The sequence below is a fragment of the Cebus imitator genome, unplaced genomic scaffold (assembly GCF_001604975.1).
Source record: "Cebus imitator isolate Cc_AM_T3 unplaced genomic scaffold, Cebus_imitator-1.0 Scaffold166, whole genome shotgun sequence".
NCBI lineage: Eukaryota > Metazoa > Chordata > Mammalia > Primates > Cebidae > Cebus > Cebus imitator.
Genome location: NW_016107481.1, coordinates 4,175,893 through 4,199,219, shown reverse-complemented (window position 1 = coordinate 4,199,219; position 23,327 = coordinate 4,175,893). Strand labels below are relative to the sequence as shown.

The following is a 23,327-nucleotide window of genomic DNA, read 5'->3' as shown; positions in this document are numbered from 1 at the left end:
ATTTTAAGGCAATTTCGGATGACTCTATACAATTTCTCTGTATAGATAATTTATACAGAAAAATAGATTTTTATAAAGATGATTAAACTACCAGCCTGGTATTTTATTGCTGACTTAAATGAAGAGAAAACCAATGCTATAAGGAAGAAAAAATGGCATTAGAGATCCAGATCTTATAGGTGATTTTCCAAATTATAAATTTAATCTCCCAAACCAGGTGGCACTCAGCAGAAAAGAGAAAATGTCAACCGCCGACACCCCTGCTTGGGTCCCAGAGAGAACACTGGACAGATACCACAGGACTCCAATGACTGCTCCCCAGGGGCGCTGGCTGCTCACCCAGAGGGCCAGCCCCCACCAGAGCCAGAGTGCCCAGGCCCGCAGCTCAACACAGGGACGCGGCTGGTCCTCCAGCACGTGCAGGCACTGCTGCTCAAGCGACTCCAACACACCGTCCGCAGCCACAAGGACTTCCTAGCGCAGGTGCCATTGTCGGTTGGTGTTTAGCTGCACTCAGTTGCTCCTCGCCCAGCCTTCCCCTCCTCTCTTGCGTGTTCCTGCACACGCAGGTTCTAACTCAGTGAGGAGCATGCTCTTAAGATTCTGCCGGCTTTGTTTCCCACTTTCCAAACCTTTATTTCGATCCTTGGTAACATGAATCTTCTTTGTTTTTTTTTTGTTTTTTTTTTTTGAGACAGAGTTTCACTCTTGTTACCCAGGCTGGAGTGCAATGGCGCGATCTCGGCTCACCGCAACCTCCGCCTCCTGGGTTCAGGCAATTCTCCTGCCTCAGTCTCCTTAGTAGCTGGGATTACAGGCATGCGCCACCATGCCCAGCTAATTTTTTGTAGTTTTTTAGTAGAGACGGGGTTTCACTATGTTGACCAGGATGGTCTCGATCTCTTGACCTCGTGATCCACCCGCCTCAGCCTCCCAAAGTGCTGGGATTACAGGCGTGAGCCACCGCGCCCGGCCACATGAATCTTCTTTGTAAGTTGGAGCTCCCTTAGCAAAGAAAATAGAATAATAGTGAAAATGTTAATATTGTTTTTATTTTCACAGTGAGGGGTGAAGTCATGTTTTCATCTATTTTTGCAGTGACCCTACATATCAAGGTCATTGCCCTCTTTTTTCTTTCAATGTTTTTTAATTTAGAAAAAGAAGCTCTGGTTCAAAGAGCAGCGAGTCACATGAATGAATCTGACTCACTGCTCTTTGAACTGCCCTTGGACATCTGGCTGAACACTGGCCTGCGTTCAGATGATTCTTCAGTGGCCACCAGAACATTCTCTTTTCTTCTGCACATCTTACCTTTGCATACCCTGCCTCTTATGTTCCCCCAGAAGCCTGACCCTCTCCACCAGGGGCTGACAGAAGGCTGCAGGGTAAATGTTGAAGATGTGTGTGCACACATGATGTCTCCATGCCACAGTCACGTTTATTCCATGTCTGTTCTCCCACAGATCGTTCTCCCAGCCACTTTTGTGTTTTTGGCTCTGTTGCTTTCTATCATCATCCCTCCTTTTGGTGAATACCCTGCCTTGACCCTCCATCCCTGGATGTATGGGCATCAGTACACCTTCTTCAGGTGCGTGGACTCAGGGTCAGAGTCACCATTTTCCTCCGTGGGTTTGGGGCACCTGGGTCACATGCTGCTTGGAAGGGCCCTGACTTTTCCACTTCACTGGGACCTTTACCAATGAGGGAGGGGTATTTGGACTGCCCACAGAAAGGAGCTTAATGTATCTGCCACTGCTCGGAAAGGTGATCCTAGTGCACAGTCAGGACTGCTCGGGAAGGAGGAGTGGGGAAAGAAACATAAAGCTTGGGTGAGTGGGTCGAAGCACTATCTTTTTGAGGCATAAGTGACATGCCATCAGACCACTGGGAGTGTTCGGGCAGCCTATCCCCTCCCAGGAGAACTAGCGCCATCCCAAGGCAGCATTCAGTGCCTTTAATACATACCTGGCACACAGCAGCCATCCAGTAAAGGCTCTGAGTCGCACGCTGTCGGCACATGCCTACTCTGTCCCAGTCATGTGTCTCACTCTGTCTAGCATGGATGAACCCGGCAGTGAGCAGCTCACGGTACTTGCAGATGTCCTCCTGAGTAAGCCAGGCTTTGGCAACCGCTGCCTGAAGGAAGGGTGGCTTCCGTAAGTCTCTATGCGCCCCTGTCCTAACAAGACTAGCTACCCTGGGAGGACCCGACAGTGGGGTTTGGGATGGCAGGAGATGGAGAGGCCCCACTCAGTCCTGCTCCGCTGGTCACTTCCAGATCTCTGACCAGCACTCCCCCCACCTCTCCTTCCACACTTGTGTGTGGGGGCATTCACTACCTCCTAGGAAGCCCACATACCATTAGACAGCTCTGTATTTCTCAGCTTAGAAGTTCTATGTTGAGTTGACAGACGATTCCCCATGCCTTATTTGAAAGGCCTCTGAATGGGGAGGGAGGAAAATGGGGTTATGATATTATATAACTGGGCCTTGCATGGCAAGTTAATGACATAGTGACCAGTGCTCCGTGATTGTTACGGGTCTGGAGAAGGGAGCTAGCGAGGGCAGTTGACATCCACCAGGACTCCTAAAAGTTCAGTGTAATTTTAACTTTTCTTACTCAGTCTTTTTCAAATCTGTCAATAAGAACCAAAATAGACTAATTTCAAATTCCTCCTTCAGTTGCTTTGTCTCTCAAAAGCAAAAGAGAAAAAACGAGAGACAAAACGGTCCACAGCTAGAGATGGTTATTCCCCAATCCCACTCCTAGTCAGTCAACAAAACCCTAGTCTTGGTATTGCTTGAGCAGAAACTAGCCTCCAAGAGAAGAAGAAGAAAGGGCCTGGGTCTAAAGAGGAGGAGGAAAGGGTTGGACACTATTTCTTATGCCTAGGGATTTCTCATCAACTTTGGAGCTAATTGTGGAATATTTTCTTGTCTTCCCTGAGGGAGTACCCTTGTGGCAATTCAACACCCTGGAAGACTCCTTCTGTGTCCCCAAACGTCACCCAACTGTTCCAGAAGCAGAAATGGACACAGGCCAACCCTTCGCCATCCTGCAGGTGCAGCACCAGGGAGAAGCTCACCATGCTGCCAGAGTGCCCCGAGGGTGCCGGGGGCCTCCCGCCCCCCCAGGTATCCAACCCTGAGCAACGGGGCCCCAGGCCTACCTGACACATGGTACTGGGGGGAGTCCCTGGTAGCTCCTGAGTCTCTCGCCAACTAACATTTCAATCTGACCATTGAGTGGGGAGCTAAACCAAACTCCCTGCGTCCTCTGAGGGGGGCTCCCCACAGGGCACTGTGGCTGCCAACAGGAGGAAGCCACTGACCAAAGCTTCATTTTCCACCAGATACTTCCTATTCAATGTAGTAGAAAAATGTGTTTACATACTTAAAAAATTATACAAGTCGTATGTACTCATTGTAGAAAAATTAGAAAACACAGGTAAGTCAGAAGGAAACAAAATCATCACTTGGATATAACAACCAATAATGTTTGGTTTGCAGCCACCCAAACAGATTATATTCAAAGTATTGTCTTGAAATCTGCTTTACTGAATAACTTATTCTGAGCATGCGTCTGTGTCAATAAATAGACATTTGCATCGTTTTTAATACCTGTATATTATCCCATCGTTTGAATTTACTTCTTTTTTTGAGACAGAGTCTCACTCTGTCACCCAGGTTGAAGTGCAGTGGCACGATCTTGGCTCACTGCAACCTCTGCCTCCCAGGTTCAAGCAATTCTTGTGTGTCAGCCTCCCGAGTAGCTCGGATTACAGGCATGCACCATCGTACTCAGCTGATTTTTTTTTTTTTTTGTGGTTTTAGTAGAGACAGGGTTTCACCATGTTGGCCAGGCTGGTCTTGAACTCTTGGCCTCAAGTGATATGCCCACCTCTGCCTCCCAGAGTGCTAGGATTACAAACATGAGCCACCGTGCCTGGCCTAAATTTACTTTAAATTATTGGCCATTTGGGCTTTTCATTTTTTGCCATTATAAGCAATGCCATGATGTACATTCAAATGCAAATATATTTACACACTTATTAACAGTCCTAATTAAGAAGGTCTCCGTGTGCTGTGTATGTAACATGTGCAGGTATGTACACAAATACATGCAGAGCCACATCCACCTTTTGCAGGGACATTAATGATCTTGGCTCTGAACAGCACCCTGTCCTGGGAGTTCTAAAGTCCAAAACAGATTACAGTGAGCATCTCCTGGGGGATTCAGAGACATTGAAGAAGGCTGTGTCCCTGGTTGATATTGGGCCTCCCAGCTGACTTGCCAGGGCTGGGCCTTAGACAGCCCTGTCCCATGATTTGCCAGTGAATAAACAGCTCCTAAAGACGCTGTGCAGTACGGTGGGAAAGCACATGTATGGAACACAGAGAGGCCCAGGTGGGCTGCTTGACCTCTCTGAACCTCAATTTCATCACCTGTGAATTGGGAATAACTGCTTATTTCATAATATTATTATGAGGTTTAATGAAATCATGTGGAAAAGGAATTATTTAGAATTAGATTCAACTCAGGTGATGACAACCCCAAACTAACAGTGGATAAAACAAGACACAGCTTGTTCCTCGCTCATCTAAAAGCCTATGTGGGTGGTGCATGATGTATTTTCTGTTTCTCCTCCACACTGAACAGGCCTCAGCCTCACCAGCCAAAATGGCAGGAGCTGCCTTCCAGGCAGCAGAATGGAAGAAGGATGCAGCAAAAGAGAGGGCAGAGTGTGCACACGTGCTGTGTTTAGGGAAGGTTTTCTGAAGCTCCCCATAGCAGTTCCACTTACAGATCCCTGGCCAGAACTAGCATCCAAGGAGACTGGGAACTTCAGTCATTGTTCTGGGTGGTCTTGCACCCAACAAAAAAGGCTAAGGCAGCAGGGACAAGTGGATAATGAGGGTAACTAGATTTTGCCACAGCACCTATCACGGTGTGGCTTATAAATGGTTCTATACCAAGAACACCCAATCCCTGCTCTTTTTTAATATTCTAAAGCATGTATCTTTATATTTCTCAAGCAAAATATTCTCTCTTTGAATCACAGCTCAGCCACTGCATCATAGGGATCGCAAAAGGACCTGAGGAGCTTGTCTCAGTCCTCTGCACCCCAAGAGGAAGATTTGCTTGTTTGCTTTGCAATCAGTGCTGAGGTCTCCTGTGGCTGCCTCCACTCAAAACCCTTCAGCATCAGCACATCAAGGCTGTGATCTGTTCACTGAGCTCTTGGCCGGGAGAGGGAGGGGAGGCCTAGCCTACCTACATGGTGATTCATTTCCTAAATGAATCCTTACTTGCACGCTGCCTGTCCAGCTTAGAAGCTTATTTTCAGTCATGCTGGTCCTTGGTGCCTGGACAAAATGTAACAGCCAAAGTCCTTGAAAAAGGCAAACCAGTTCCTGCAATTTTATTTCCCTTCTATATTTCATCACTATTATATATGCCTTCCTTTGGAGCAAAACTGTGTGCCACACGTATGCCCAGGAGCTGCTCACTCTCTCTCTCTCACTTTTTCTCTCTGTCAGTCTCTCTCTATCTCTCTCACACTTTCTTAATCTCTCTCTTTCTCTCTCACTTTTTCTTTCAATCTTTCTCAATCTCTCTCTCTCTCTCCTATACACACACACTCACAAACCCACACTCTTATTCACATCTGCTCACACTAGCCACTCAAACACATTCCCTTATTCAGCCTGGAATAAGTCCAGAGGGTGTGGGCCTGATTCAGAGGCAATCAGTTGTCCTTATCTGGGAAATGGGGCAATGCGGTCACCTCTAGGGGCACTCCCCACTCCAACAGGCTTTGAATGTGCTGGGTCCTGAGGTGGAAGCACTCTATCTCTGACTTCTAGGATATGTGGAGATAGGGTTATACAATCACGGTGGTGTGATACCACCAAAATCCCCTCAACTGCTTCTGGGCAGCACCCTTGACAGAGTGAATGCTTTTACCGGAGTGTCATGACTGACCTGTGAAGCTGGCTAGTATGAGAAACCAAGCGCAGTGTTACCAGGTTTGCAGTAATATTGCCACCTGGTGGCCAAACTCATGCACCTTTGAATTTTCCAAAATCTTTCTATGAACTAGCTTCTAGTCCTAGATGTATTTTGAAAGTGATTTGTAAATTATAAGGCACTATTCAAATTCTTTCATTAATGTCGCAAATCTACTGTGTCAACTGTATGCCAGGCACTATTCTGGGTTCTGGGGACACAACAGCCCATAAATCAGGCAAAGTCCCTACTCTCACCAAAATGACACCCTATGGGAGATGACCGATATAAATAGGTAAACAGATCCATCAGGAGGAAACTCTTAGATAGAGATGAGTGCTGTGAAGGTAACACAACAGTATGTGACAATACAGAGTGGCTGGAAACAGGAAAATTTCTCCGAGGAATAAAATTTAGACTGAGAGCAAGCCATAAGAGGGTCTGCAGGTAGAGTTCCCAGCAGAGTGAACAGCCAAGCACAAAGCTGCACCAGGAGAGAGGGGTGCTCGCTGAGAGACAGGGAGGTGGGTGCAAAGGGGTGGCAGTGCAGCAGGTGAGCTGAGAGAAGGGCAGGCCACACGCATCAGGCCACATGGGCCTTGGTAGTGAGTCGAGACTTGATCCCAGGGTTTATTGAGTGGATAAGAAAGCAAGGTGACTGAGGTGCTCGGGTTTACATCTTTATAGCTCAAGCTGACTGCTGGGTAGAAAACGGAAGCTGATGGACCAAGGACAGAATTAGGCAGACCAGTCTGGAAGTTTCTCTGGCAGCCTAGGTGGTAGCTTGAGTAGGGTGGCAATATTGGAGCTGGAGAAACACAGATGGATTAGATATTTATTTTGGAGTGAGGTCATCCTGTCTTGTCAATGGATTAGAGAAAAAAGAGGCATCAAAGATTACTCACACATCATTGAAGTGAGAACTAGGGAGATGCCAGTGCTTTATTTGGTATTTTCCCAGCAGCTGAATCCATAAATAATTTTTGGAGAAGAACAAGCAGTTTCACAAACTGCTTGTAAGTCCTAAAGTTCCCAGGTAATTAATGTGGGTGTCTCATTGCCTCAGAGAACACAGCGCAGCACGGAAATTCTACAAGACCTCACGGACAGGAACATCTCTGACTTCCTGGTAAAAACATATCCTGCTCTTATAAGAAGCAGGTAAGAAGAAACCCTTTTATGCTTTTAATCCTGGCTCCCTGTAGAAGATATTGACTAGGGACAGAAGATAGTTTTCTCTCACAATTTATCTGATTAGGGCAGTGGGTTTTTTTCCTTTTTTTTTTTTTTTTAAATCTAATTTGAGGACCTCATTCAACATAAGAAGCAATTGAGGCACATACAAGTAAACTATAACTTAAGATTAATTCTGGGTTTTTTGTTGTTGTTGTTTATGTTTAGGGCAAGCAGTCTTCAATTTTAACCCATGTATTATTAAAAGTTATATTAGAAGACCATGGAAGTTATTCAAAAATGCAACCACATATTTTAACTTGTTTAAAGAGAGAGTCTCATCAAACAAGTTAAAAGAGGAAGGGAGGTGGAGGAGTAAAGGGGAAAAGGTAAAGGAAAAAGAGAAAAAAGTAAGAAAGAAAAAAGTCAGACATGGTGGGAAAGAGGCGGTTGGATAGTGTGTGGGTCCAGCACAGACCAGGACAGGCCAGGGCCACTGCAGCTGTCATATTCTGTGAATTATCATTTGTTATCACTGCCCTTTGAGATGCCAATGAACTTTTCAAGAAGTATCTAGTTCTCTTGGTTCTCCAGCTGTTCATGTCAGCCCCACCCAGCATGGAACAGCTTTGGTAGCCCGTATCAGAGCAAGCAGCTTGACAGAGGCATGCCATGCCAGGAAAGAGGATCCTAAGGAAACGTGGTCCAGTCTGCACAGGCTTTGGGGCTTTAAAATAAAACATCCTGTCTAACTTCAGTAGGACTTTCTGTTGCTTCACCTGCCAGAGCCCTGAATGAGGGTTGAATCAACTTAATTTAGAACACACTGCAGATGGTGAAAGCATTTAGCAAACCAAAGAACGCCATCCAAGCCCAAAAATAAAGCAGAGTAAATATAATGCAATAAACAGCAACCACCCCAAACTTAGTTCTCAGCAGCAAATCTGCAGTATGAAATTTTGGATTTTGTGTGTGTGTGTGTGTGTGTGTGTGTCTGTGTGTATGTGTGTGTGTGCTTAAAGGTTGATAACAATGACAGTTCATGGGACTGAGCTCTGAGGTCCAGAGTTGGCATCTGTTCATTTCCCATCTTGTCATTTTACCCTCGATCGACTGAATGTCAGTGCCTTAACTTTGGGCTGTGGAGTGAGTCAGAACTCCCCCAAGGTGTGCAGGTGATTGTTAGAGTCTCATTTTTGCAGGGTGGAAGACAGCAGGGCTGCAGCCTTCACTCCACACTGACATGGTCATTGTCATGTGTTCTGGGTCCTGATCAGGCATGCTGACCTGACATATGACCTGACGACAAGATCACTCAGAAAGTCCAACATGCGGGATATGATTTGGGGAGCTGGTGGGGGGAAAAATAGGTCCTTTCTCTGCATCTGTATTCAGGCAATGTTGTAGGGCTGGGTAGCTTCTGCATTGCATAGATATCGGAAAATGCAAAAATGGGTCCGGGTGTGGTGGCTCACACCTGTAATCCCAGCACTTTGAGAGGCTGAGGCGGGTAGATCACCTGAGGTCAGGAGTTCGAGACCAGCCTGACCAACGTGGTGAAACCCCATCTCTGCTTAAAATATAAAAATTAGCCGAGTGTGGAGGTGTGTGTCTGTAATCCCAGCTACTCGGGAGGCTAAGGCAGGAGAATCACTAGAACCAGGGAAGTGGAGGTTGAAGAGAGCCAAGATTACACCACTGCACTCCAGCCTGGGTGACGCGCAGACTGAGTGACACAGCGAGACTCCGTCTTAAAAACAAATGCCCCTGAATGAGACTTCAGTCTTCAAAATGAATGAATGTTTGGGAAAGAAAGTTAACAGCACTGCTGTACTTGTGGTATTCATTGCATGATTTTATTTTGGCTTTCAGCTTAAAGAGCAAATTCTGGGTCAATGAACAGAGGTAAGAAACTATTTGTTTCAGAATTAAAATCTCACACTAATTTTCTTGAAATAATTGTACACTTTTGAAAGACACACCTCACAGCCACGTGGAGGGGCTGTTCTGTATGTGCTCAGGAAGTCACAAGACACGTCCTGAAGAATATGTGGCTAGGGACATCTCAGACTCAGAGGACACTCAATGGTATCTCTTCTTGGAAGATGTAAGTGGGGAATGGCATTTCCTGATGAGGCATTTCAGAGCATTCTCACCCAAAAAAGCTTCTAAAACCTCCAAGTATATAACAGTTTGTAATACTCCCGCAAGAGGGACTTGTAGTCGAGGCCCGGGACACTCCTTGGCCAATTCCTTTTAAGCTTCAGGGAGTGTAGGCCAGCCCCAGACCCACCCCATTCCTGAGGAGGTTGAAATGGTTCCAGAGGTTTGGAGACTCATCTAGGGGTACTCTAGGAACTAGCTGCCTCCCAGCCTCCCTCAGGAACTGCGCCTCCACAACAGGTGTGGGGCTGACGTGGACATGCTTTCCTGGGCAGATTCTAGGCCGTACACTTGAAATCTGGCTTTCAGGATTGCTCCAGAGGGACCTATGGAGCCTCAGCTGAGATAGAAAGCTGGTGTGAGGCAGTGCTTCAGGGCCTTGAGAAAGAGCTCCTCCTCTGCTTTGCATAACTGGCTAATTCATTCTGTTCTGTTGAGTTTGGCTTTTGCCCTGCCTTTGAAGGGTTTGTGGCCAGGGAGTGATGCACTAAGACTGGTGTTTCCACACAGTCACTTCAGACTTCCAGGGCAGTACGGGAGCTGGATCCCAAGGCCAGGAGCCCAGTGAAGAAGCGGAGTACAGGTCCAGGCAGGAGAGGGTAAGGGCCTCCTAAACAGGGGTGTGGCCCAGAGGCCCCAAGAGATAGGGATGACAGGATGAAGATGTGTCCTGTGCTGCTAGAAGTGCCTGCAAAGCACAGAGGCGGCACAGAAAAGGAGTCCTTGGCTGGGGTGGGAGGAAATGACATGTGACATGTGAAAGAGGACCTGGAGTTGACTAGATGCTCACCAAAGGGAAAGGTACCAAGGGGAGCTAGCAGCCCAGCAAAGGCAGAGACACATAGGCAGTCTGGGCCATGTGGAGCTCTGGAAGTGACTCCACATGTCCCAGACGTGTCCCTAGTTCACTCCAGGGAAGGGATGAGGAGAGATGAAGTTGGAGAGGGGCACAGACCAGATGCAGAAAGGCCTCATAGGCCAGGATGAGGGTCTGGATTCCTTCTTGGAGGCAGCAGCAGTGGGAAAAGAGTGAAAAGCTTGTTTGTAAAGTGGAGCTATGTTGCTCACTGGTCCAGACGATTACCCCAAAAGTACATGTTTCCCTACAAAAACTGAGAGAGCTACTAGTAGGTGTGAAGCTTATGGCACTGTCTGTTGATTTCTTGTTTCCTCATCAGGTATGGAGGAATTTCCATCGGAGGAAAGCTCCCAGTTGTCCCCATCACAGGGGAAGCACTTGTTGGGTTTTTAAGCGACCTTGGTCGGATCATGAATGTGAGCGGGGTATGTAAACAGACTGGAGATTTGAATAGCATTTTTGACTTGCTTAATTACCATGAACTAGAAACTGTCATGAATGACAACAGGAAAAAAACAAAAATCCTCGTTTGTTTGTTTACATGGCTTTTAGGGCCCTGTCACCAGAGAGGCCTCTAAAGAAATACCTGCTTTCCTTAAACATCTAGAAACTGAAGACAACATTAAGGTACTTGACCTGTATAATAGCTGCTTATTTTATTTTTACTTTCCCAGCTTTGTTAAATTCCATCCCTCCTCCTGCTGAATTCTAGCAAGGAATGTCTTCCAGCTGCCAAACCTTTCCTCCTTCTCAAATGCTCTTTCCTTCACTGATTTCTCCTTTAGCAGTTAATACAACGTCTCAAATGTCCTCTCCACTTTCTAGGTGTGGTTTAACAACAAAGGCTGGCATGCCCTGGTCAGCTTTCTCAATGTGGCCCACAACGCCATCTTACGGGCCAGCCTGCCCAAGGACAGGAACCCCGAGGAGTATGGAATCACTGTCATAAGCCAACCCCTGAACCTGACCAAGGAGCAGCTCTCAGAAATTACAGTGTAAGCCACCACGGCCCCGGCCTCGTCACTTTCTTGTCAGCATCTCCACACTTTAAACATCCCGAGAGAATTCTCACCACTGTGAAGTGCTGGGTTGGATGGCAATGCTGTTTAGTGAGGCACATATGAACATATGAATTTCAAATAAGTGCCACACGCCTCATGTACAAGACTGCTTGGTCATTCTTTCTCCCCCACATTTATGTGGAAAGTAAGTTTATATTTGGTTCCATTCCCTTTTGGCTCTTGATGGCAAGTTGCTACTGGAGCTTATACAATTATTCTCCTTGCTAGTGTGCAAAGTGGCTGCCAGGAACTGGCAAAGTTCAGTAAACCTTTCAGCTTCCTGGGAGTAATTATCTTAGATTCCAGGAATTTCCTCAGAAGAGCATACTTTGGAGATGTCAACAGAGCTTTGCTACCCTCAAGCTGAGGCTCTCCTTGCACAGCTTCAGTCAGTGGAGACAGCGGTCTTGTGCGTTTTGTAATATGTTCACCCTATTGAGGTCTATGTGGAGGAGGTGTTGGTAGGAGCACTTTTGTTGCTGCAAACTTCTGCAAGGCTGTGGGGTCCTGATTTTACTATTCTAGCACACCCTGAGTGCCAGCGAACATGCCCAAAGTCATCGACTACAACTTGGGCCTCAGATCCTTGGTTTCTTCCTCTGGACACGTTAGGGCCCTAGAGTGTCCTCTGTTAATTCTCACTCAGCCACACTTTTATGTGTCTCCTTCCACTCATTTGTTCTCAGCTTACTACATGTATGGATGACAGGATCTGTAGTTTTATCAGGCCAGTGACTACCATATAAGGTACCTTTGTGAAAATTAGTAAAAGTGCTCTTTTCTACAGGTGGACACTGTCCCACACCAGGGCTTATCACTTGTACATAAAGTTCAGGCTGGCTTTAGCCCCAGCTTACCCCTTAACTAGATGACTTCTATTTGGTTGAGGAAAAGATAAACAGAGCCAAGCCCCTGTACAACTTACCTGTCCTCTTTTCACTTAAATTTACATTATGACCATTTCCTTGTGTTATGATGTACTTCTTGAAAATGTGATTTAACAAGATTATTATTGACAAAAGGTAAATCTCAAAGACCGTATGTCTGTCTACATAGAAAATTGAAGAGACTCTACAGACAGGTTATTAGAGCTAATAAGAGCATTGTAGTACATGAGATTAATATAAACATCTATTTCTATACACCATAAAATAATTAGAGAATATAATAAAAAGAAAGGCTGTCTAGAAATATTCACATGAAACAGAAAGGCAACCCACGAATACCCATTTAACCTTGTCCATATGGATTAAGACAGTTTAGAGGGGTGATAGCTTTGGGGTAGAGAAGGGGAACCTGGAGGCCACCCCCGTGTAGGAGTAAGGTCTTCACAGAGCCTGACTTTGTATATTCTCCTGCTTCTGCTCATCCCTCTTTATCACCCTCTCCCTGTGTCTCTGGCCCTGCTGCAGGCTGACCACTTCAGTGGATGCTGTAGTTGCCATCTGCGTGATTTTCTCCATGTCCTTCGTCCCAGCCAGCTTTGTCCTTTATTTGATCCAGGAGCGGGTGAACAAATCCAAGCACCTCCAGTTTATCAGTGGAGTGAGCCCTACCACCTACTGGGTGACCAACTTCCTCTGGGATATCGTGAGTGTCAGTTTATAGTGCCTTCCCCTTGCTCCATGGGCCCAAGGTGGAGCTTGTGTGTGTTCTGAAGGACTAGACAGAGTTGGGAGGGGTTCTCATGATGCCAAGGCTGCACCATGAGATGCCCCTTCATCTCAACAAGATGCCCCTTCTCATTTCTTTCTCTCTTCCTCTCTCTCTCTCTCACATACACCCCTCAGCACCTCCAATGTATCTTTTTCAGTGCAGCTCCTTTTATGTTAGAATCATCCTGATTCTATAAAAGGTGCTGGTCCCACCTGCACTGAAAAGCTGCTTAGCAAAGTGCTGGGGTTTTTTGTTTTTTGTTTTTTTGACAGAGTCTCACTCTGTGTCCCAGGCTGGAGTGCAGTGACATGATCTTGGTTCACTGCAACCTCCACCTCCTGGGTTCAAGTGATACGCCTGTCCTCAGCCACCTGAGTAGCTGGGATTACAGGCACGCACTACCACGCCCGCCTAATTTTTGTATTTTTAGTAGAGATGGGGGTTTCACCATGTTGATCAGGCTGGTCTCGAACTCCTGACCTCAGGTGATCTACCCATCTCGGCCTCCCAAAGTGTTGGGATTACAGGTGTGAGCCACCACACCTGGCCTTATTTTACTTTTTTTAGAAGAGGAGAATTAGAATTTATACACTTGGGGCTGGCCCGTGTGTGTGTGTGTGTGTGTGTGTGTGTGTGTGTGTGTGTGTGTGTATGTTTACAGGGATCTCTGAGCCTATCGAGAGATATGTGGCTAGGATAGCGTGGGTATCTGAGGTGGGAGGCGATACTGGCTGGCAGTCCAATGAAGTGGTAGAAGATGGCAGGCACCAGGTTAGCAGGCTTTCTGATGCTCCAGAATTTTAAAGCTGGCCTGGAATCTGACCTCTGCGATCTATCATTTTAAAACTTAGTAACCCCATTAGCCAGTGGCAAAAATGTTGAATGAAGGAACAAACAATTATTGTGTATGTCATTCACTTTGCCCATAAATGATGTTTTAAATTCTTATATGTGTCATCTATTTTTCTTTACTTTTAAATTTTGAAACAGTTACAAACTTACAGAAAAGTGGCAAGTACAAAACCTTTTTTTCTGAGTCATTTGAGAGTAACTTCTAAACAAGATGCCCCTTCTCATTTCTTTCTCTCTTCCTCTCTCTCTCACACACACACACCCCTCAGCACCTCCGATGTGTACTTCCTACAAACGAGGATACACTCCATGCAACTGCAACACAAACTGTCAACATGAGGAAACCAGCACTGATGCATCACCACCACCTCATCCTTACATCTCACTCGTTTTGCCCATTGCCCCAGTAATGTCTTTCAGAGAAAAGGATCTAGCTCAGAATCATGCATGGCATTTGATTGTGCTGTTTCTTTAGTCTTCTTCAGCCTAGAACAGTTCCACAGTCTTTCCTTAACACTCATGGCCTTGACACTGTTCAAGATTGCAGGCTGCTTATTTTGCAGAATGTCCCTTGGTCTGAGCTTGTCTGAGGTTTCCTCTTGCGCAGGTTGAGGGTGTGCATCTTGGCAGCAGTATCACTGAACAGATGCTGTGTTCTCACTGCATCCTATCAGGTAGCGTCTGATTGCAACTTGTTCTGTTACTGATGATGTTCAATTCGGTCACTTAAGAAGAAGGTATCTGCTGAGCTTCTTCACCTAAAATTACTCTTTTCCCTTTATAATGAATACAAATCAGTAAATACAAATCTGGGGGAGAGGCACTTCAAATATATATAAATATGCTATTCATTATACAACTTTCCATTTATTCATCCATTTAGCTCTGTATGTAATCATGGTTCCTGTGTTAATCAATGGACTAGGATCTGAGACTGTCATTATTTATTTTGATGTTCACATTATCCCTAGTGTGGTCAGTGGGAGCCCCTTGAACCTGGCTTCTGTAGCCTGTTGACTCAGGTCCTCATCCGCCTTGAGCTTCTCCATGCTTAGTGGCACAGCAAGGCGTTCCAGGCTCATCCTGCAGTTATCCTCACCCCTACCCTCTCCCCAAGAAGCCCTGGTTCCTGCCAGCAGGAATTGACCCTCAGAAACCAAGATCTGAGTGCTAGATATGTTCATTGCCTCTGAAGCACCATTGGTCCCAGGCCTTCTCAGTGATAGAACTAGGGAAGGTACGGATGTACATGCACAAGTATGCACACACCTCTGTCTATGTCTCTCTATCTACCTACACACCGAACACTCTGAGCTCACCAAAACCAGCTCCACAGGGCTCATTCTAGTTTTTTTGTCTTTCCACATCTGTAACTCCCTTCTCTAACAGTGACATGCTGGCTTCTCTCACTCCCAACTCATTTGTCTACTGGGCAATACACCTGTATGTCAAGAGTGACCTTCTCTGCCACCATCGCCTCCCTGTGTGGATACCATCCTCTCCCTGCTTGGGCTGACTCTGCTGTATGCAGGTCCTCCTCATTCTGCTGTGGCTTTGATACCCCACACCAGATCAGCCCCCTATGAGGATATTTATCTCATTCCATTGAGGCCCCCACACCCCATACCAGGTTGCTTTGAGGAAGCTCTTCTCTGGTTCTTGCCCTGCTCCTGACCACTGTGACTCCTCCCCTAACCCTACTGTTGCTACCCGCTTTCTGTGCCCAATATAATGGCTTCAGGACTGAATTGTTTGAAAAGGGTATCATTATTTATTTGAGCTTTGTGAAGCCAAGAACTAGACTTTAAGTTTTTCTGAATTCTGAAGACATGCTTAGAAAGAAGAATCAACAAAACTTTATGACCAATTAGAGAGAGAGAGAGACCAGGCAGAATTTTGTAATTGATCCTTTCAAGAGATACAGACTGAAGGTTTCCTGGGCAGGGAGGTGGGGCACGGGGTGGGGAAGGAGGACCAGTGACACCTTAACATATGTTTGCCAACCAAGAACTGTTTAAAAGCAAGTTGAATCAGAATCCCAGACCCTAAGAGCTGGAGGAGCCTGGCCCTACCCCTCATTTTCTAGAGCCAGAAGCAGTTCTAAGAGTTTGAGTGACTTGCTCTCCTCTTCTCTTTCCGAGATGAATTACACCGTGAGCGCTGGGCTGGTGGTGGGCATCTTCATCGGGTTTCAGAAGAAAGCCTACACTTCTCCAGAAAACCTTCCTGCCCTTGTGGCACTGCTCCTGCTGTATGGGTAAGCTGTTGGGGCCATTAGCTAATGCCTCCAAAGGAAGCCCAGGGAGGAGGATCATCTCCTGACAGAAACCTGGGCCGTCCTGTGGTGGTAGCACCCACAAGTTTAGCTTCTGGCCCCGGGTGGGGTCTGAGGCTGCTAACCAGGGATCTGTCTGGCTTCTGTTTCTGACTCAACTGACAGAGGTATATCTGAGGCCTGGTCCATTCAGCAACAATGAAAGAAGTCCCACATGATCTGAATCTTCTACTCAAACTGAGACCTTGACCAAAGCCTGGGGGGTCAGCCATTCCCCAGCTCCTCACCCAGCTCTGACTGTCACTCATCTGGGGCCATTTTGTCTACCTCAGCGTCTCCATGTGAACTGGCCAAGAGTTATCCGCACACAGTAGAAGACTCCAGCCAAAAAGCTGTTCCTGAGTCAGGGTAGAGGATGACACAGGGGTTACCTCCAGCAGAGTTACATAGCCCAGCATGCAACTTCCTTTCCTACATGTGTAACTTTGTATGAGTAATTTATCCTTCTGGGCCTCAGTTTCCTTATCTGTAAAACGAAAATAGTGATCCTGGTTTTTCCTATGTGGGCCAGTAGAACCTTGCCAAAGCATTGGCCTCCACTTGTCTCTCTAGGAAATAGAAAATTTGGGAACTAGCCTGACTGTGAACTGTGAAGATGAGCTCATTAGGACCCTCAGCTGGGCTTTGCTGACCCAGACTAAAGTGGGAGGTGTTGCAGGGTGGAGACCCCTCCTATACGTTGTACAGGGCTTAGTAATTTACAGAGTACATGCACAACTATTAACCCATTTGCTCCTCACAGAAGCCCATGAAGTGGTCAGGCCAGGCATCATTATCTCCATTTAAAGCTGAGGCACAGAAATCAACAAATGGAGTATCTCTCTGGTCCCCTGGGACTCTGACCTCATGTCACCTCATGTGTAAGGGGAGTGCATTCTGTCTAGAGGTATTGCAGATGGAATGGAAAGTGGCACTCCATCGCTCTGAGTTGTCTCATTTCACACAGATGGGCGGTCATTCCCATGATGTACCCAGCATCCTTCCTGTTTGATGTCCCCAGCACAGCCTATGTGGCTTTATCTTGTGCTAATCTGTTCATCGGCATCAACAGCAGTGCTATTACCTTCATCTTGGAATTATTTGAGAATAACCGGGTGAGCAAACTTTCTTGGATTTTTTGTTTGATTAGTAGGATAGTAGAGCTATGTGTTGGTCAAGTAGAGCCAGAGGCAAGCAATGTATATGTAGCAGCTGAATGCAGAGATGAGTGCCACTTTCTCCCTCCCGACCACCACCTCTCATCCTTCATTCCTCCTGCCTTTCTCTTTTCTTCCTCTTTCCTTCTTCCTTCCTTCTTCCTTCCCTTCTCCCTCCTTCCTCCCTTCCTCCCTCCCTCCTTCCTTCCTTTCTTCCTTCTTCCTTCTTTCCTTCCTATAAACTCCTTTATCATTTCTGTGCTCTGAGTGACATGGTTTTTCTGCATTTATTCTGCAAGCAAAAGTTTATTCTTGCAATAAACTTTAAGATTTGCTTACTCTTTCAGAAAGGTTTTCTCAGGGACTTTGGGTGTTAGGTTTTACACACACACATAATACATTGGGTGATTTCAAAATCTAAAAGGAACAAAAAGGCATACAATGAAAACATCTCCTTCCTACCCCTGTTTCCCACTCACCTAGTTCCCTTCTCCAGAGGCAGCCTCTTATTTGAGTTTCCTGTGTGCTCTGGAGACACAGGAGCAGATCCCTATACATTCTTTCTCTCACTTTCTTATGGAAATTGTAACACTCTGACATATACTATTCCTTGGCCAGTTAATCTTGAGGATGAGATTGTGGATTCCCCATGCTGAATGCCTCACTTTTATGAGCTGCCAAGCCCTGTTGTCCCTTCCACACCCCCGACCTCCCCTGTCCAGAGACAGATGGACAAACTGAATCATAAAAAGATTGGAAAAAATGAAGGCAGTGGCTGCAGGGCTGTGTTTACTCCACACTCTGCACTCGCAGTCCCCACTGCTGGGTCTGAGTCCTGGCTGTGGCTGTCCTTAGAACGTCTGCCTCCCCATGTGTCTGTGTCCCCAGGTGCCTCAACCTTTCCTTCATTAGCTCTTCCTAGTTCAGAGGCTGGGACCAGCTAGCACATCTGCACTCCTGCCCTGTAGCGCCCACCTCCACCTTCCTCTGGGCCCCACTGGGGAACACAGGGCAAATCTGTAAGAGGCCCCACCGTGAACACCCCAGACCCGTGGCCTCCTGAGACTGACTCTTTCCAGATCTTGTTAGGGTAATGAAGCCTCATCTGTCCCATGAATGATAAGGAGTTCAGCATGTCAGAGTCAGATTCTGGAAAGGGGGAGGAGGAGAACACAGCCCCAGCAGATGGCCAGAGCACCCCGGTGACTGAAAATGCTGCTTTGTGGAGCTGTGTTTATTGCAGGCTTATAGCCCACTAAGTCTTAGAGAGCGTTTCTTCAGAATAATTAAATAGCCAGCTTAAAGCAACTCAGAACATTGTCCCCTCTGTGGCTGCACCCATTTAGCCAACATTTGCTAAGCACCCGCCTCCATAAAGCTAGTATTTTCATGTAAATTATCAGATACACAGCTGCTGCAGAAACCTCTAGTATCCCACAGGAGGCTCCCAGCTCCCAGCAGCTGCTGCTCCTGCACCATCACGGGGTCTTTACCAGCTGAACACAACATGCTGGGGGTGCTGATATAAACAAACGTGGCCCACTCGTCCTGCCCTCCAGAGGCTCCCATTCCAGTTAGGAAAGGATCTGCCCACCAGGTTAGCAGCTGATATAAGCCCCAGTGTATGATCCTCCATAATACAGTGTGTGACAGAGCAGCAGAGGAGTGAGGTGGATAACACGTGCAGGCCAGAGGCAGCAGAAAGAGCCGGGCTGCGGGGGCTGGGGGAGCTGTGGTAGAGGAAATTCCATTTCAGCCTGTCCTGGAATAAGTAGATTTCTGTTAGCTCATTTAATAAATAATGAAGTGCCTACTATGAGCTAATCATTGTGCAAGTATTTAGGAAGGACACAAAATTAATTATGACCCAGTGCTCACCCTCCAGGGGCCCATTGACTAGTGGAGAAAGTCAACAGATTTTTAAAAAATTAATCCAGGGAATGTGGTAAGTGCTGTGAGAGAGGAATGGATACTTTCTCATGGGAATCTAGGAAGGCTTGTAAGAGAAGGCCCTCTCTGAGCCAGCTGTCTGAAGAAGAATAGGAATCTTTCAGAAAGCAGAAGGGAAAAGAGCATCCTTTCCTGCTAAGAATAATAGGTAACAGCCTGCAAATGCCCAGGCCTAGAGGCCAAAGAGTACAGTGATTCCAGAAAGAGTGGGGAAACGGTGGGTGGGGGGGTAGGCGGGGAAGATGAGGTAATGGGCACAGGTGTGGGGCTGGAGAGGGAGGAGGTTGTGGGACAGGGAGGAGCCAGATGGAGAGGACAGCAGTGGCCCAGCCAGGAGGTATGCTGGCCTCGTCCCCCTCGGTGTCCCTTCTACCTTCTCAGGGGAGGCTCTGTCCAACAGAGCCAAGTCCGACCACTTGAAAACAAGTCCCCGGCTTAACACAGACCCCAGAGAGAGTCTCCAGCCCTCCTCTCCCAGACAATGGTAGTTGCCACATGAGGAGCTTAGAAGCAGAGCTGGAGATGGCTCAGGGCCTCCTGTCCCCCTGTAGCCGTTGTTAACAAACGCCTTGGAGGGCTCCTGTTGTTTCAAAGTGAGTCTGCAGGGAGATCTCCCTAGGTGGATGGAAGGAGGGCTGCAGCTTCTCTGCACATTCCTGCTGTCACCCCCAGAGTCACCTAGGTGAGGGGTAAGGACAGCACAGGTTCCTCACAGTTAGCCTTGGTGCCCACATGGTACTGAGCAGAGTAAATGCTGCCTGGCTAGATGAAGGGGAAGCTCCTACCAACCAGAAACTCACAGGGAGCTCAGTCATTGATTGGTCATTAATTGATTAGTTCTTTGGCCTGGCCCTGAGGCACCCTTTGTAGGTATTTCATGATCTCCATAGCAAACCGGCTATCTGTCCAGCTCTGGACAGATCCCTCCTGTGGTCAGTCTGGCTACAAGGATTCTTCTGCCTACAGGCCTTCCCCTGTCCTATCCTGTGAGAGCATCTGGGCCCCACCTGCAGAGGAGAGGGGCAGGTAGGCTTGGCCCCCGTTTCTGACAGTCCTACTTCTGTTTCAGATGCTGCTCAGGTTCAACGCTGTGCTGAGGAAGCTGCTCATTATCTTCCCCCACTTCTGCCTGGGCCGGGGCCTCATTGACCTGGCACTGAGCCAGGCTGTGACAGACGTCTATACCCGGTTTGGTGGGTGGGAGTGGAGGCCCGTGGAGCATGGGCCCTGGGTCCAAAGCTGGGAGGGCTACCGTGGCAGTTGTTGCATCAGACTGTGGCTGGGGCTGGTGCTAGGAGGGGAACTTGTTGGGCTGGAAGTGTCCTGCCAGGTAGAGGGGATGAAGGATGCCTCTGTTTCCATGGCTGGGAAGCCATAGGAGTTGGGAAGGGCAGCCTAGATGAGACGGGTGTTTGGCTCTTGCTCAGTTTCCACATAAAGCCTGGTCTAGTGGGCCTTGTGCTGTGGCCAGGTCTGTGGGATGAGCTGAGGTGGCTGAAGTGGACTCAATTCCTGTTTATGCCCAGGCGAGGAGCACTCTGCAAATCCGTTCCACTGGGACCTGATTGGGAAGAACCTGTTTGCCATGGTGGTGGAAGGGGTGGTATACTTCCTCCTGACCCTCCTGGTCCAGCGCCACTTCTTCCTCTCACAATGGTACGTCCACGCCACACCCTGGGGCCAGTAGGCAGCTCAGGGCATCCAGGGCTAGACTTCACACCCACACAGTCTTCTCTTTCCTCAGGAGCCCCACTCCACGATGGATTTTTACATTCTCAAAGTCTGGCTTTTCCCTAGTAATACAAGTAAAGAATCGGGTTAAAATAGGCAGATTTGAATATGTGAAGAGCCTCCACTTTAAAATATTTAAAATGCAGTGCTATTAATTTCAATTGCTGATATTTGATCCTTCTCATTTAATTACCAAATATATATTTTGATTGGATGATAGTATTGGAAATGACAATGGTTATGGGATATCCAAAGTACTAGAAATAGACTAATGTATTCATGAGAGAAGGGACATAGCAGGCCCCTTTGCTAATTAGAGATTTGGGAGCGGGGGAATAATATGGGAGTCATGTGCGAGGGGAAAGCAGGCAGGAGCCGTGTGGAGGGGTGCAGCTAGTGATCATGCCCCTACAACCCCTGGAGGAAAGTGGGTAGCCACCAACCCTGGCTTTTGACCAGGGCTTCTCAACTGCCAGGTTAGCTGGCAACTGCCATTCTTCCCCAGGCTCTTCCTGAGGCTAGGTGGGCCCCTTCCTTGCTCCCATCTGCAATCCAGGCCTACCTTTATTGTCCTCACCCAGGGGCCTGAATTGCCAAGCACCAGCCCTTCCTAGCAAGCTTTCCTCGATAGCGTTTTGTTTCTTAACTTTTTCTCCTCCCAGGCTGAGTGTGGTCACCTGTAAATAGATTCCAAGGACTTGGTTTTATGTTTTGGTCCGCAGGGAATTGATTTATTGGAAATGGATCTGCCTCCTACTCACAGGACTGTGAGAAGTGAATGAGATCACGGGTGTCAACACCCTCTGATGAAACAGAATACACAAGCAGTTCTAGTTATGGAAGACAGTGTCAGGATTGTTGTCCTTGGCACCCTCAGCCCTTGCAGACCCTCTCTGCAGCCTTGGCCACACCTTTTAGAGGCCTTTGTGTGGGAGAGCAGGTTAGGGAGTTGACTACCCAAACTGACTCATTAGCTTTAAACTCTGATGTCAGCACAATTCAATGAGTCCTGCCTGCTTTAGGGCCTAAAGAGGACTGGAGAAGTACACCATAGTCTCTGGCTTCCAGAAGGTCAGGAGGGTTCCAGAGAAGAGGCTGTGTCTTTAAGGATGGGGAAGATTCCATTTGGCAGGGTAGGAGGTGAACATAGAGGGACTGGAAACACATGCAGAGGCTGGGAGGTGGGAATGACCAGTAGGTCTGGGAACCAGGGGGAGGTGCCGGTTGCTGACAGAGGAGTTAGTGTAGGAGGTGAGTGAGAAGGGTAGGTGGGGCTTGATTGCAGGGCTCCAACTCCAGCTGCAGAGGGAGGGCTTCAACCTATAGCTGACAGAGAACCACAGAAGGTTTTGAGGCATGAAGTGGGCTGACTCTGTTTCGGAGACATGGAGTTGGCAGGGCACATGGGAGGAAGGGGAGGCTCGGAGGACAGTAACTACCCCTGACTGAGTACTTGCCCTAGAGGAAGGGTTTTAGTCATGACAGTGCTCCCAGGCCCTGAGTCTTTACTCTGTGCCAGGCACTGTGCTGAGTTCATCTTCAGCACAATCCTATGAGACAGGTATTGTTACTCGCCTCCTCATCACATGGTTGAAGGAGGCAAGGTTCAGAGAGGTCCAATGCCCAAGGTCACACATGAGGAGGCCAGGACTAGAACTAGCTGACTCTGGACATGAGCCCTTGACCTCTCTACCTACTGCCTAATGCCTCTCCTGTTAGGAGCCCTTTTTTAGAATTAAGTCTTAAGGGATGGAAGCCCAGAAGGAAGCAGAAGCAAGCAAATGGAAGAGAGGTCAGATGGAAAGGACAGTGCCAAGGACACTATACAGCCAGCCCAATCCTGATCCCCTTTCTTCATCTAGGATTGCTGAGCCCACTAAGGAGCCCATTGTTGATGAAGATGACGATGTGGCTGAAGAAAGACAAAGAGTTATTACCGGTGGAAATAAAACTGACATCTTGAGGCTACATGAACTAACCAAGGTAAGGGAATGGGTATTAGTTTGGAGGTGCTGGTTAGATCAACAGTTGGCATGATGTTGCCATTTTCCTTCTATAGAACAATCAATATACTGATGCAGGCAATTTGGTTTCCTAATTTTATGTGAGGTCATCATCTCTGTGTTATAACTTGTCTTACAAGAACATCTAATTCCAATGTGCGCTCCCTGCCATTCATCTAGGGCACTGACATAGGGCCTCAATGAGAACCACTCCAGCTGAGCATCACTCCTTTTTCTCTCTTCCATTTCTGCAGAGCGTGGGTCAGTGTCAAGATGCCTCAGTACTCACTGCACCTCTGTGGCTGCCCATGTCAATATGTAACCTCCTAGTGCTGGTAGTTTTCTCCTAAACCATCCTTCGCTCTTGTTCCCTCTTCCGCTCCTTGCTCTAATCCTGT

The 23,327-nt window shown here is 47.4% G+C and overlaps 1 protein-coding gene across 2 annotated transcripts in view; it reads left to right on the top strand.

The window, feature by feature from the left end:
- ABCA4 (ATP binding cassette subfamily A member 4) overlaps positions 1-23,327 on the top strand; it is a 129,201-nt gene that overhangs the window by 89,543 nt on the left and 16,331 nt on the right. For both annotated transcript variants that reach the window (XM_037744169.1, XM_017544208.2), the window contains exons 27-41: positions 218-483; positions 1,464-1,588; positions 2,058-2,156; positions 2,949-3,135; positions 7,077-7,171; positions 9,056-9,088; positions 10,525-10,630; positions 10,758-10,832; positions 11,031-11,200; positions 12,679-12,856; positions 15,916-16,031; positions 17,056-17,203; positions 20,265-20,388; positions 20,722-20,851; positions 22,789-22,909. In XM_037744169.1, the coding sequence (XP_037600097.1) occupies positions 218-483; positions 1,464-1,588; positions 2,058-2,156; positions 2,949-3,135; positions 7,077-7,171; positions 9,056-9,088; positions 10,525-10,630; positions 10,758-10,832; positions 11,031-11,200; positions 12,679-12,856; positions 15,916-16,031; positions 17,056-17,203; positions 20,265-20,388; positions 20,722-20,851; positions 22,789-22,909 (1,973 nt within the window). The remainder of the gene's footprint in view (positions 1-217; positions 484-1,463; positions 1,589-2,057; positions 2,157-2,948; positions 3,136-7,076; positions 7,172-9,055; positions 9,089-10,524; positions 10,631-10,757; positions 10,833-11,030; positions 11,201-12,678; positions 12,857-15,915; positions 16,032-17,055; positions 17,204-20,264; positions 20,389-20,721; positions 20,852-22,788; positions 22,910-23,327) is intronic.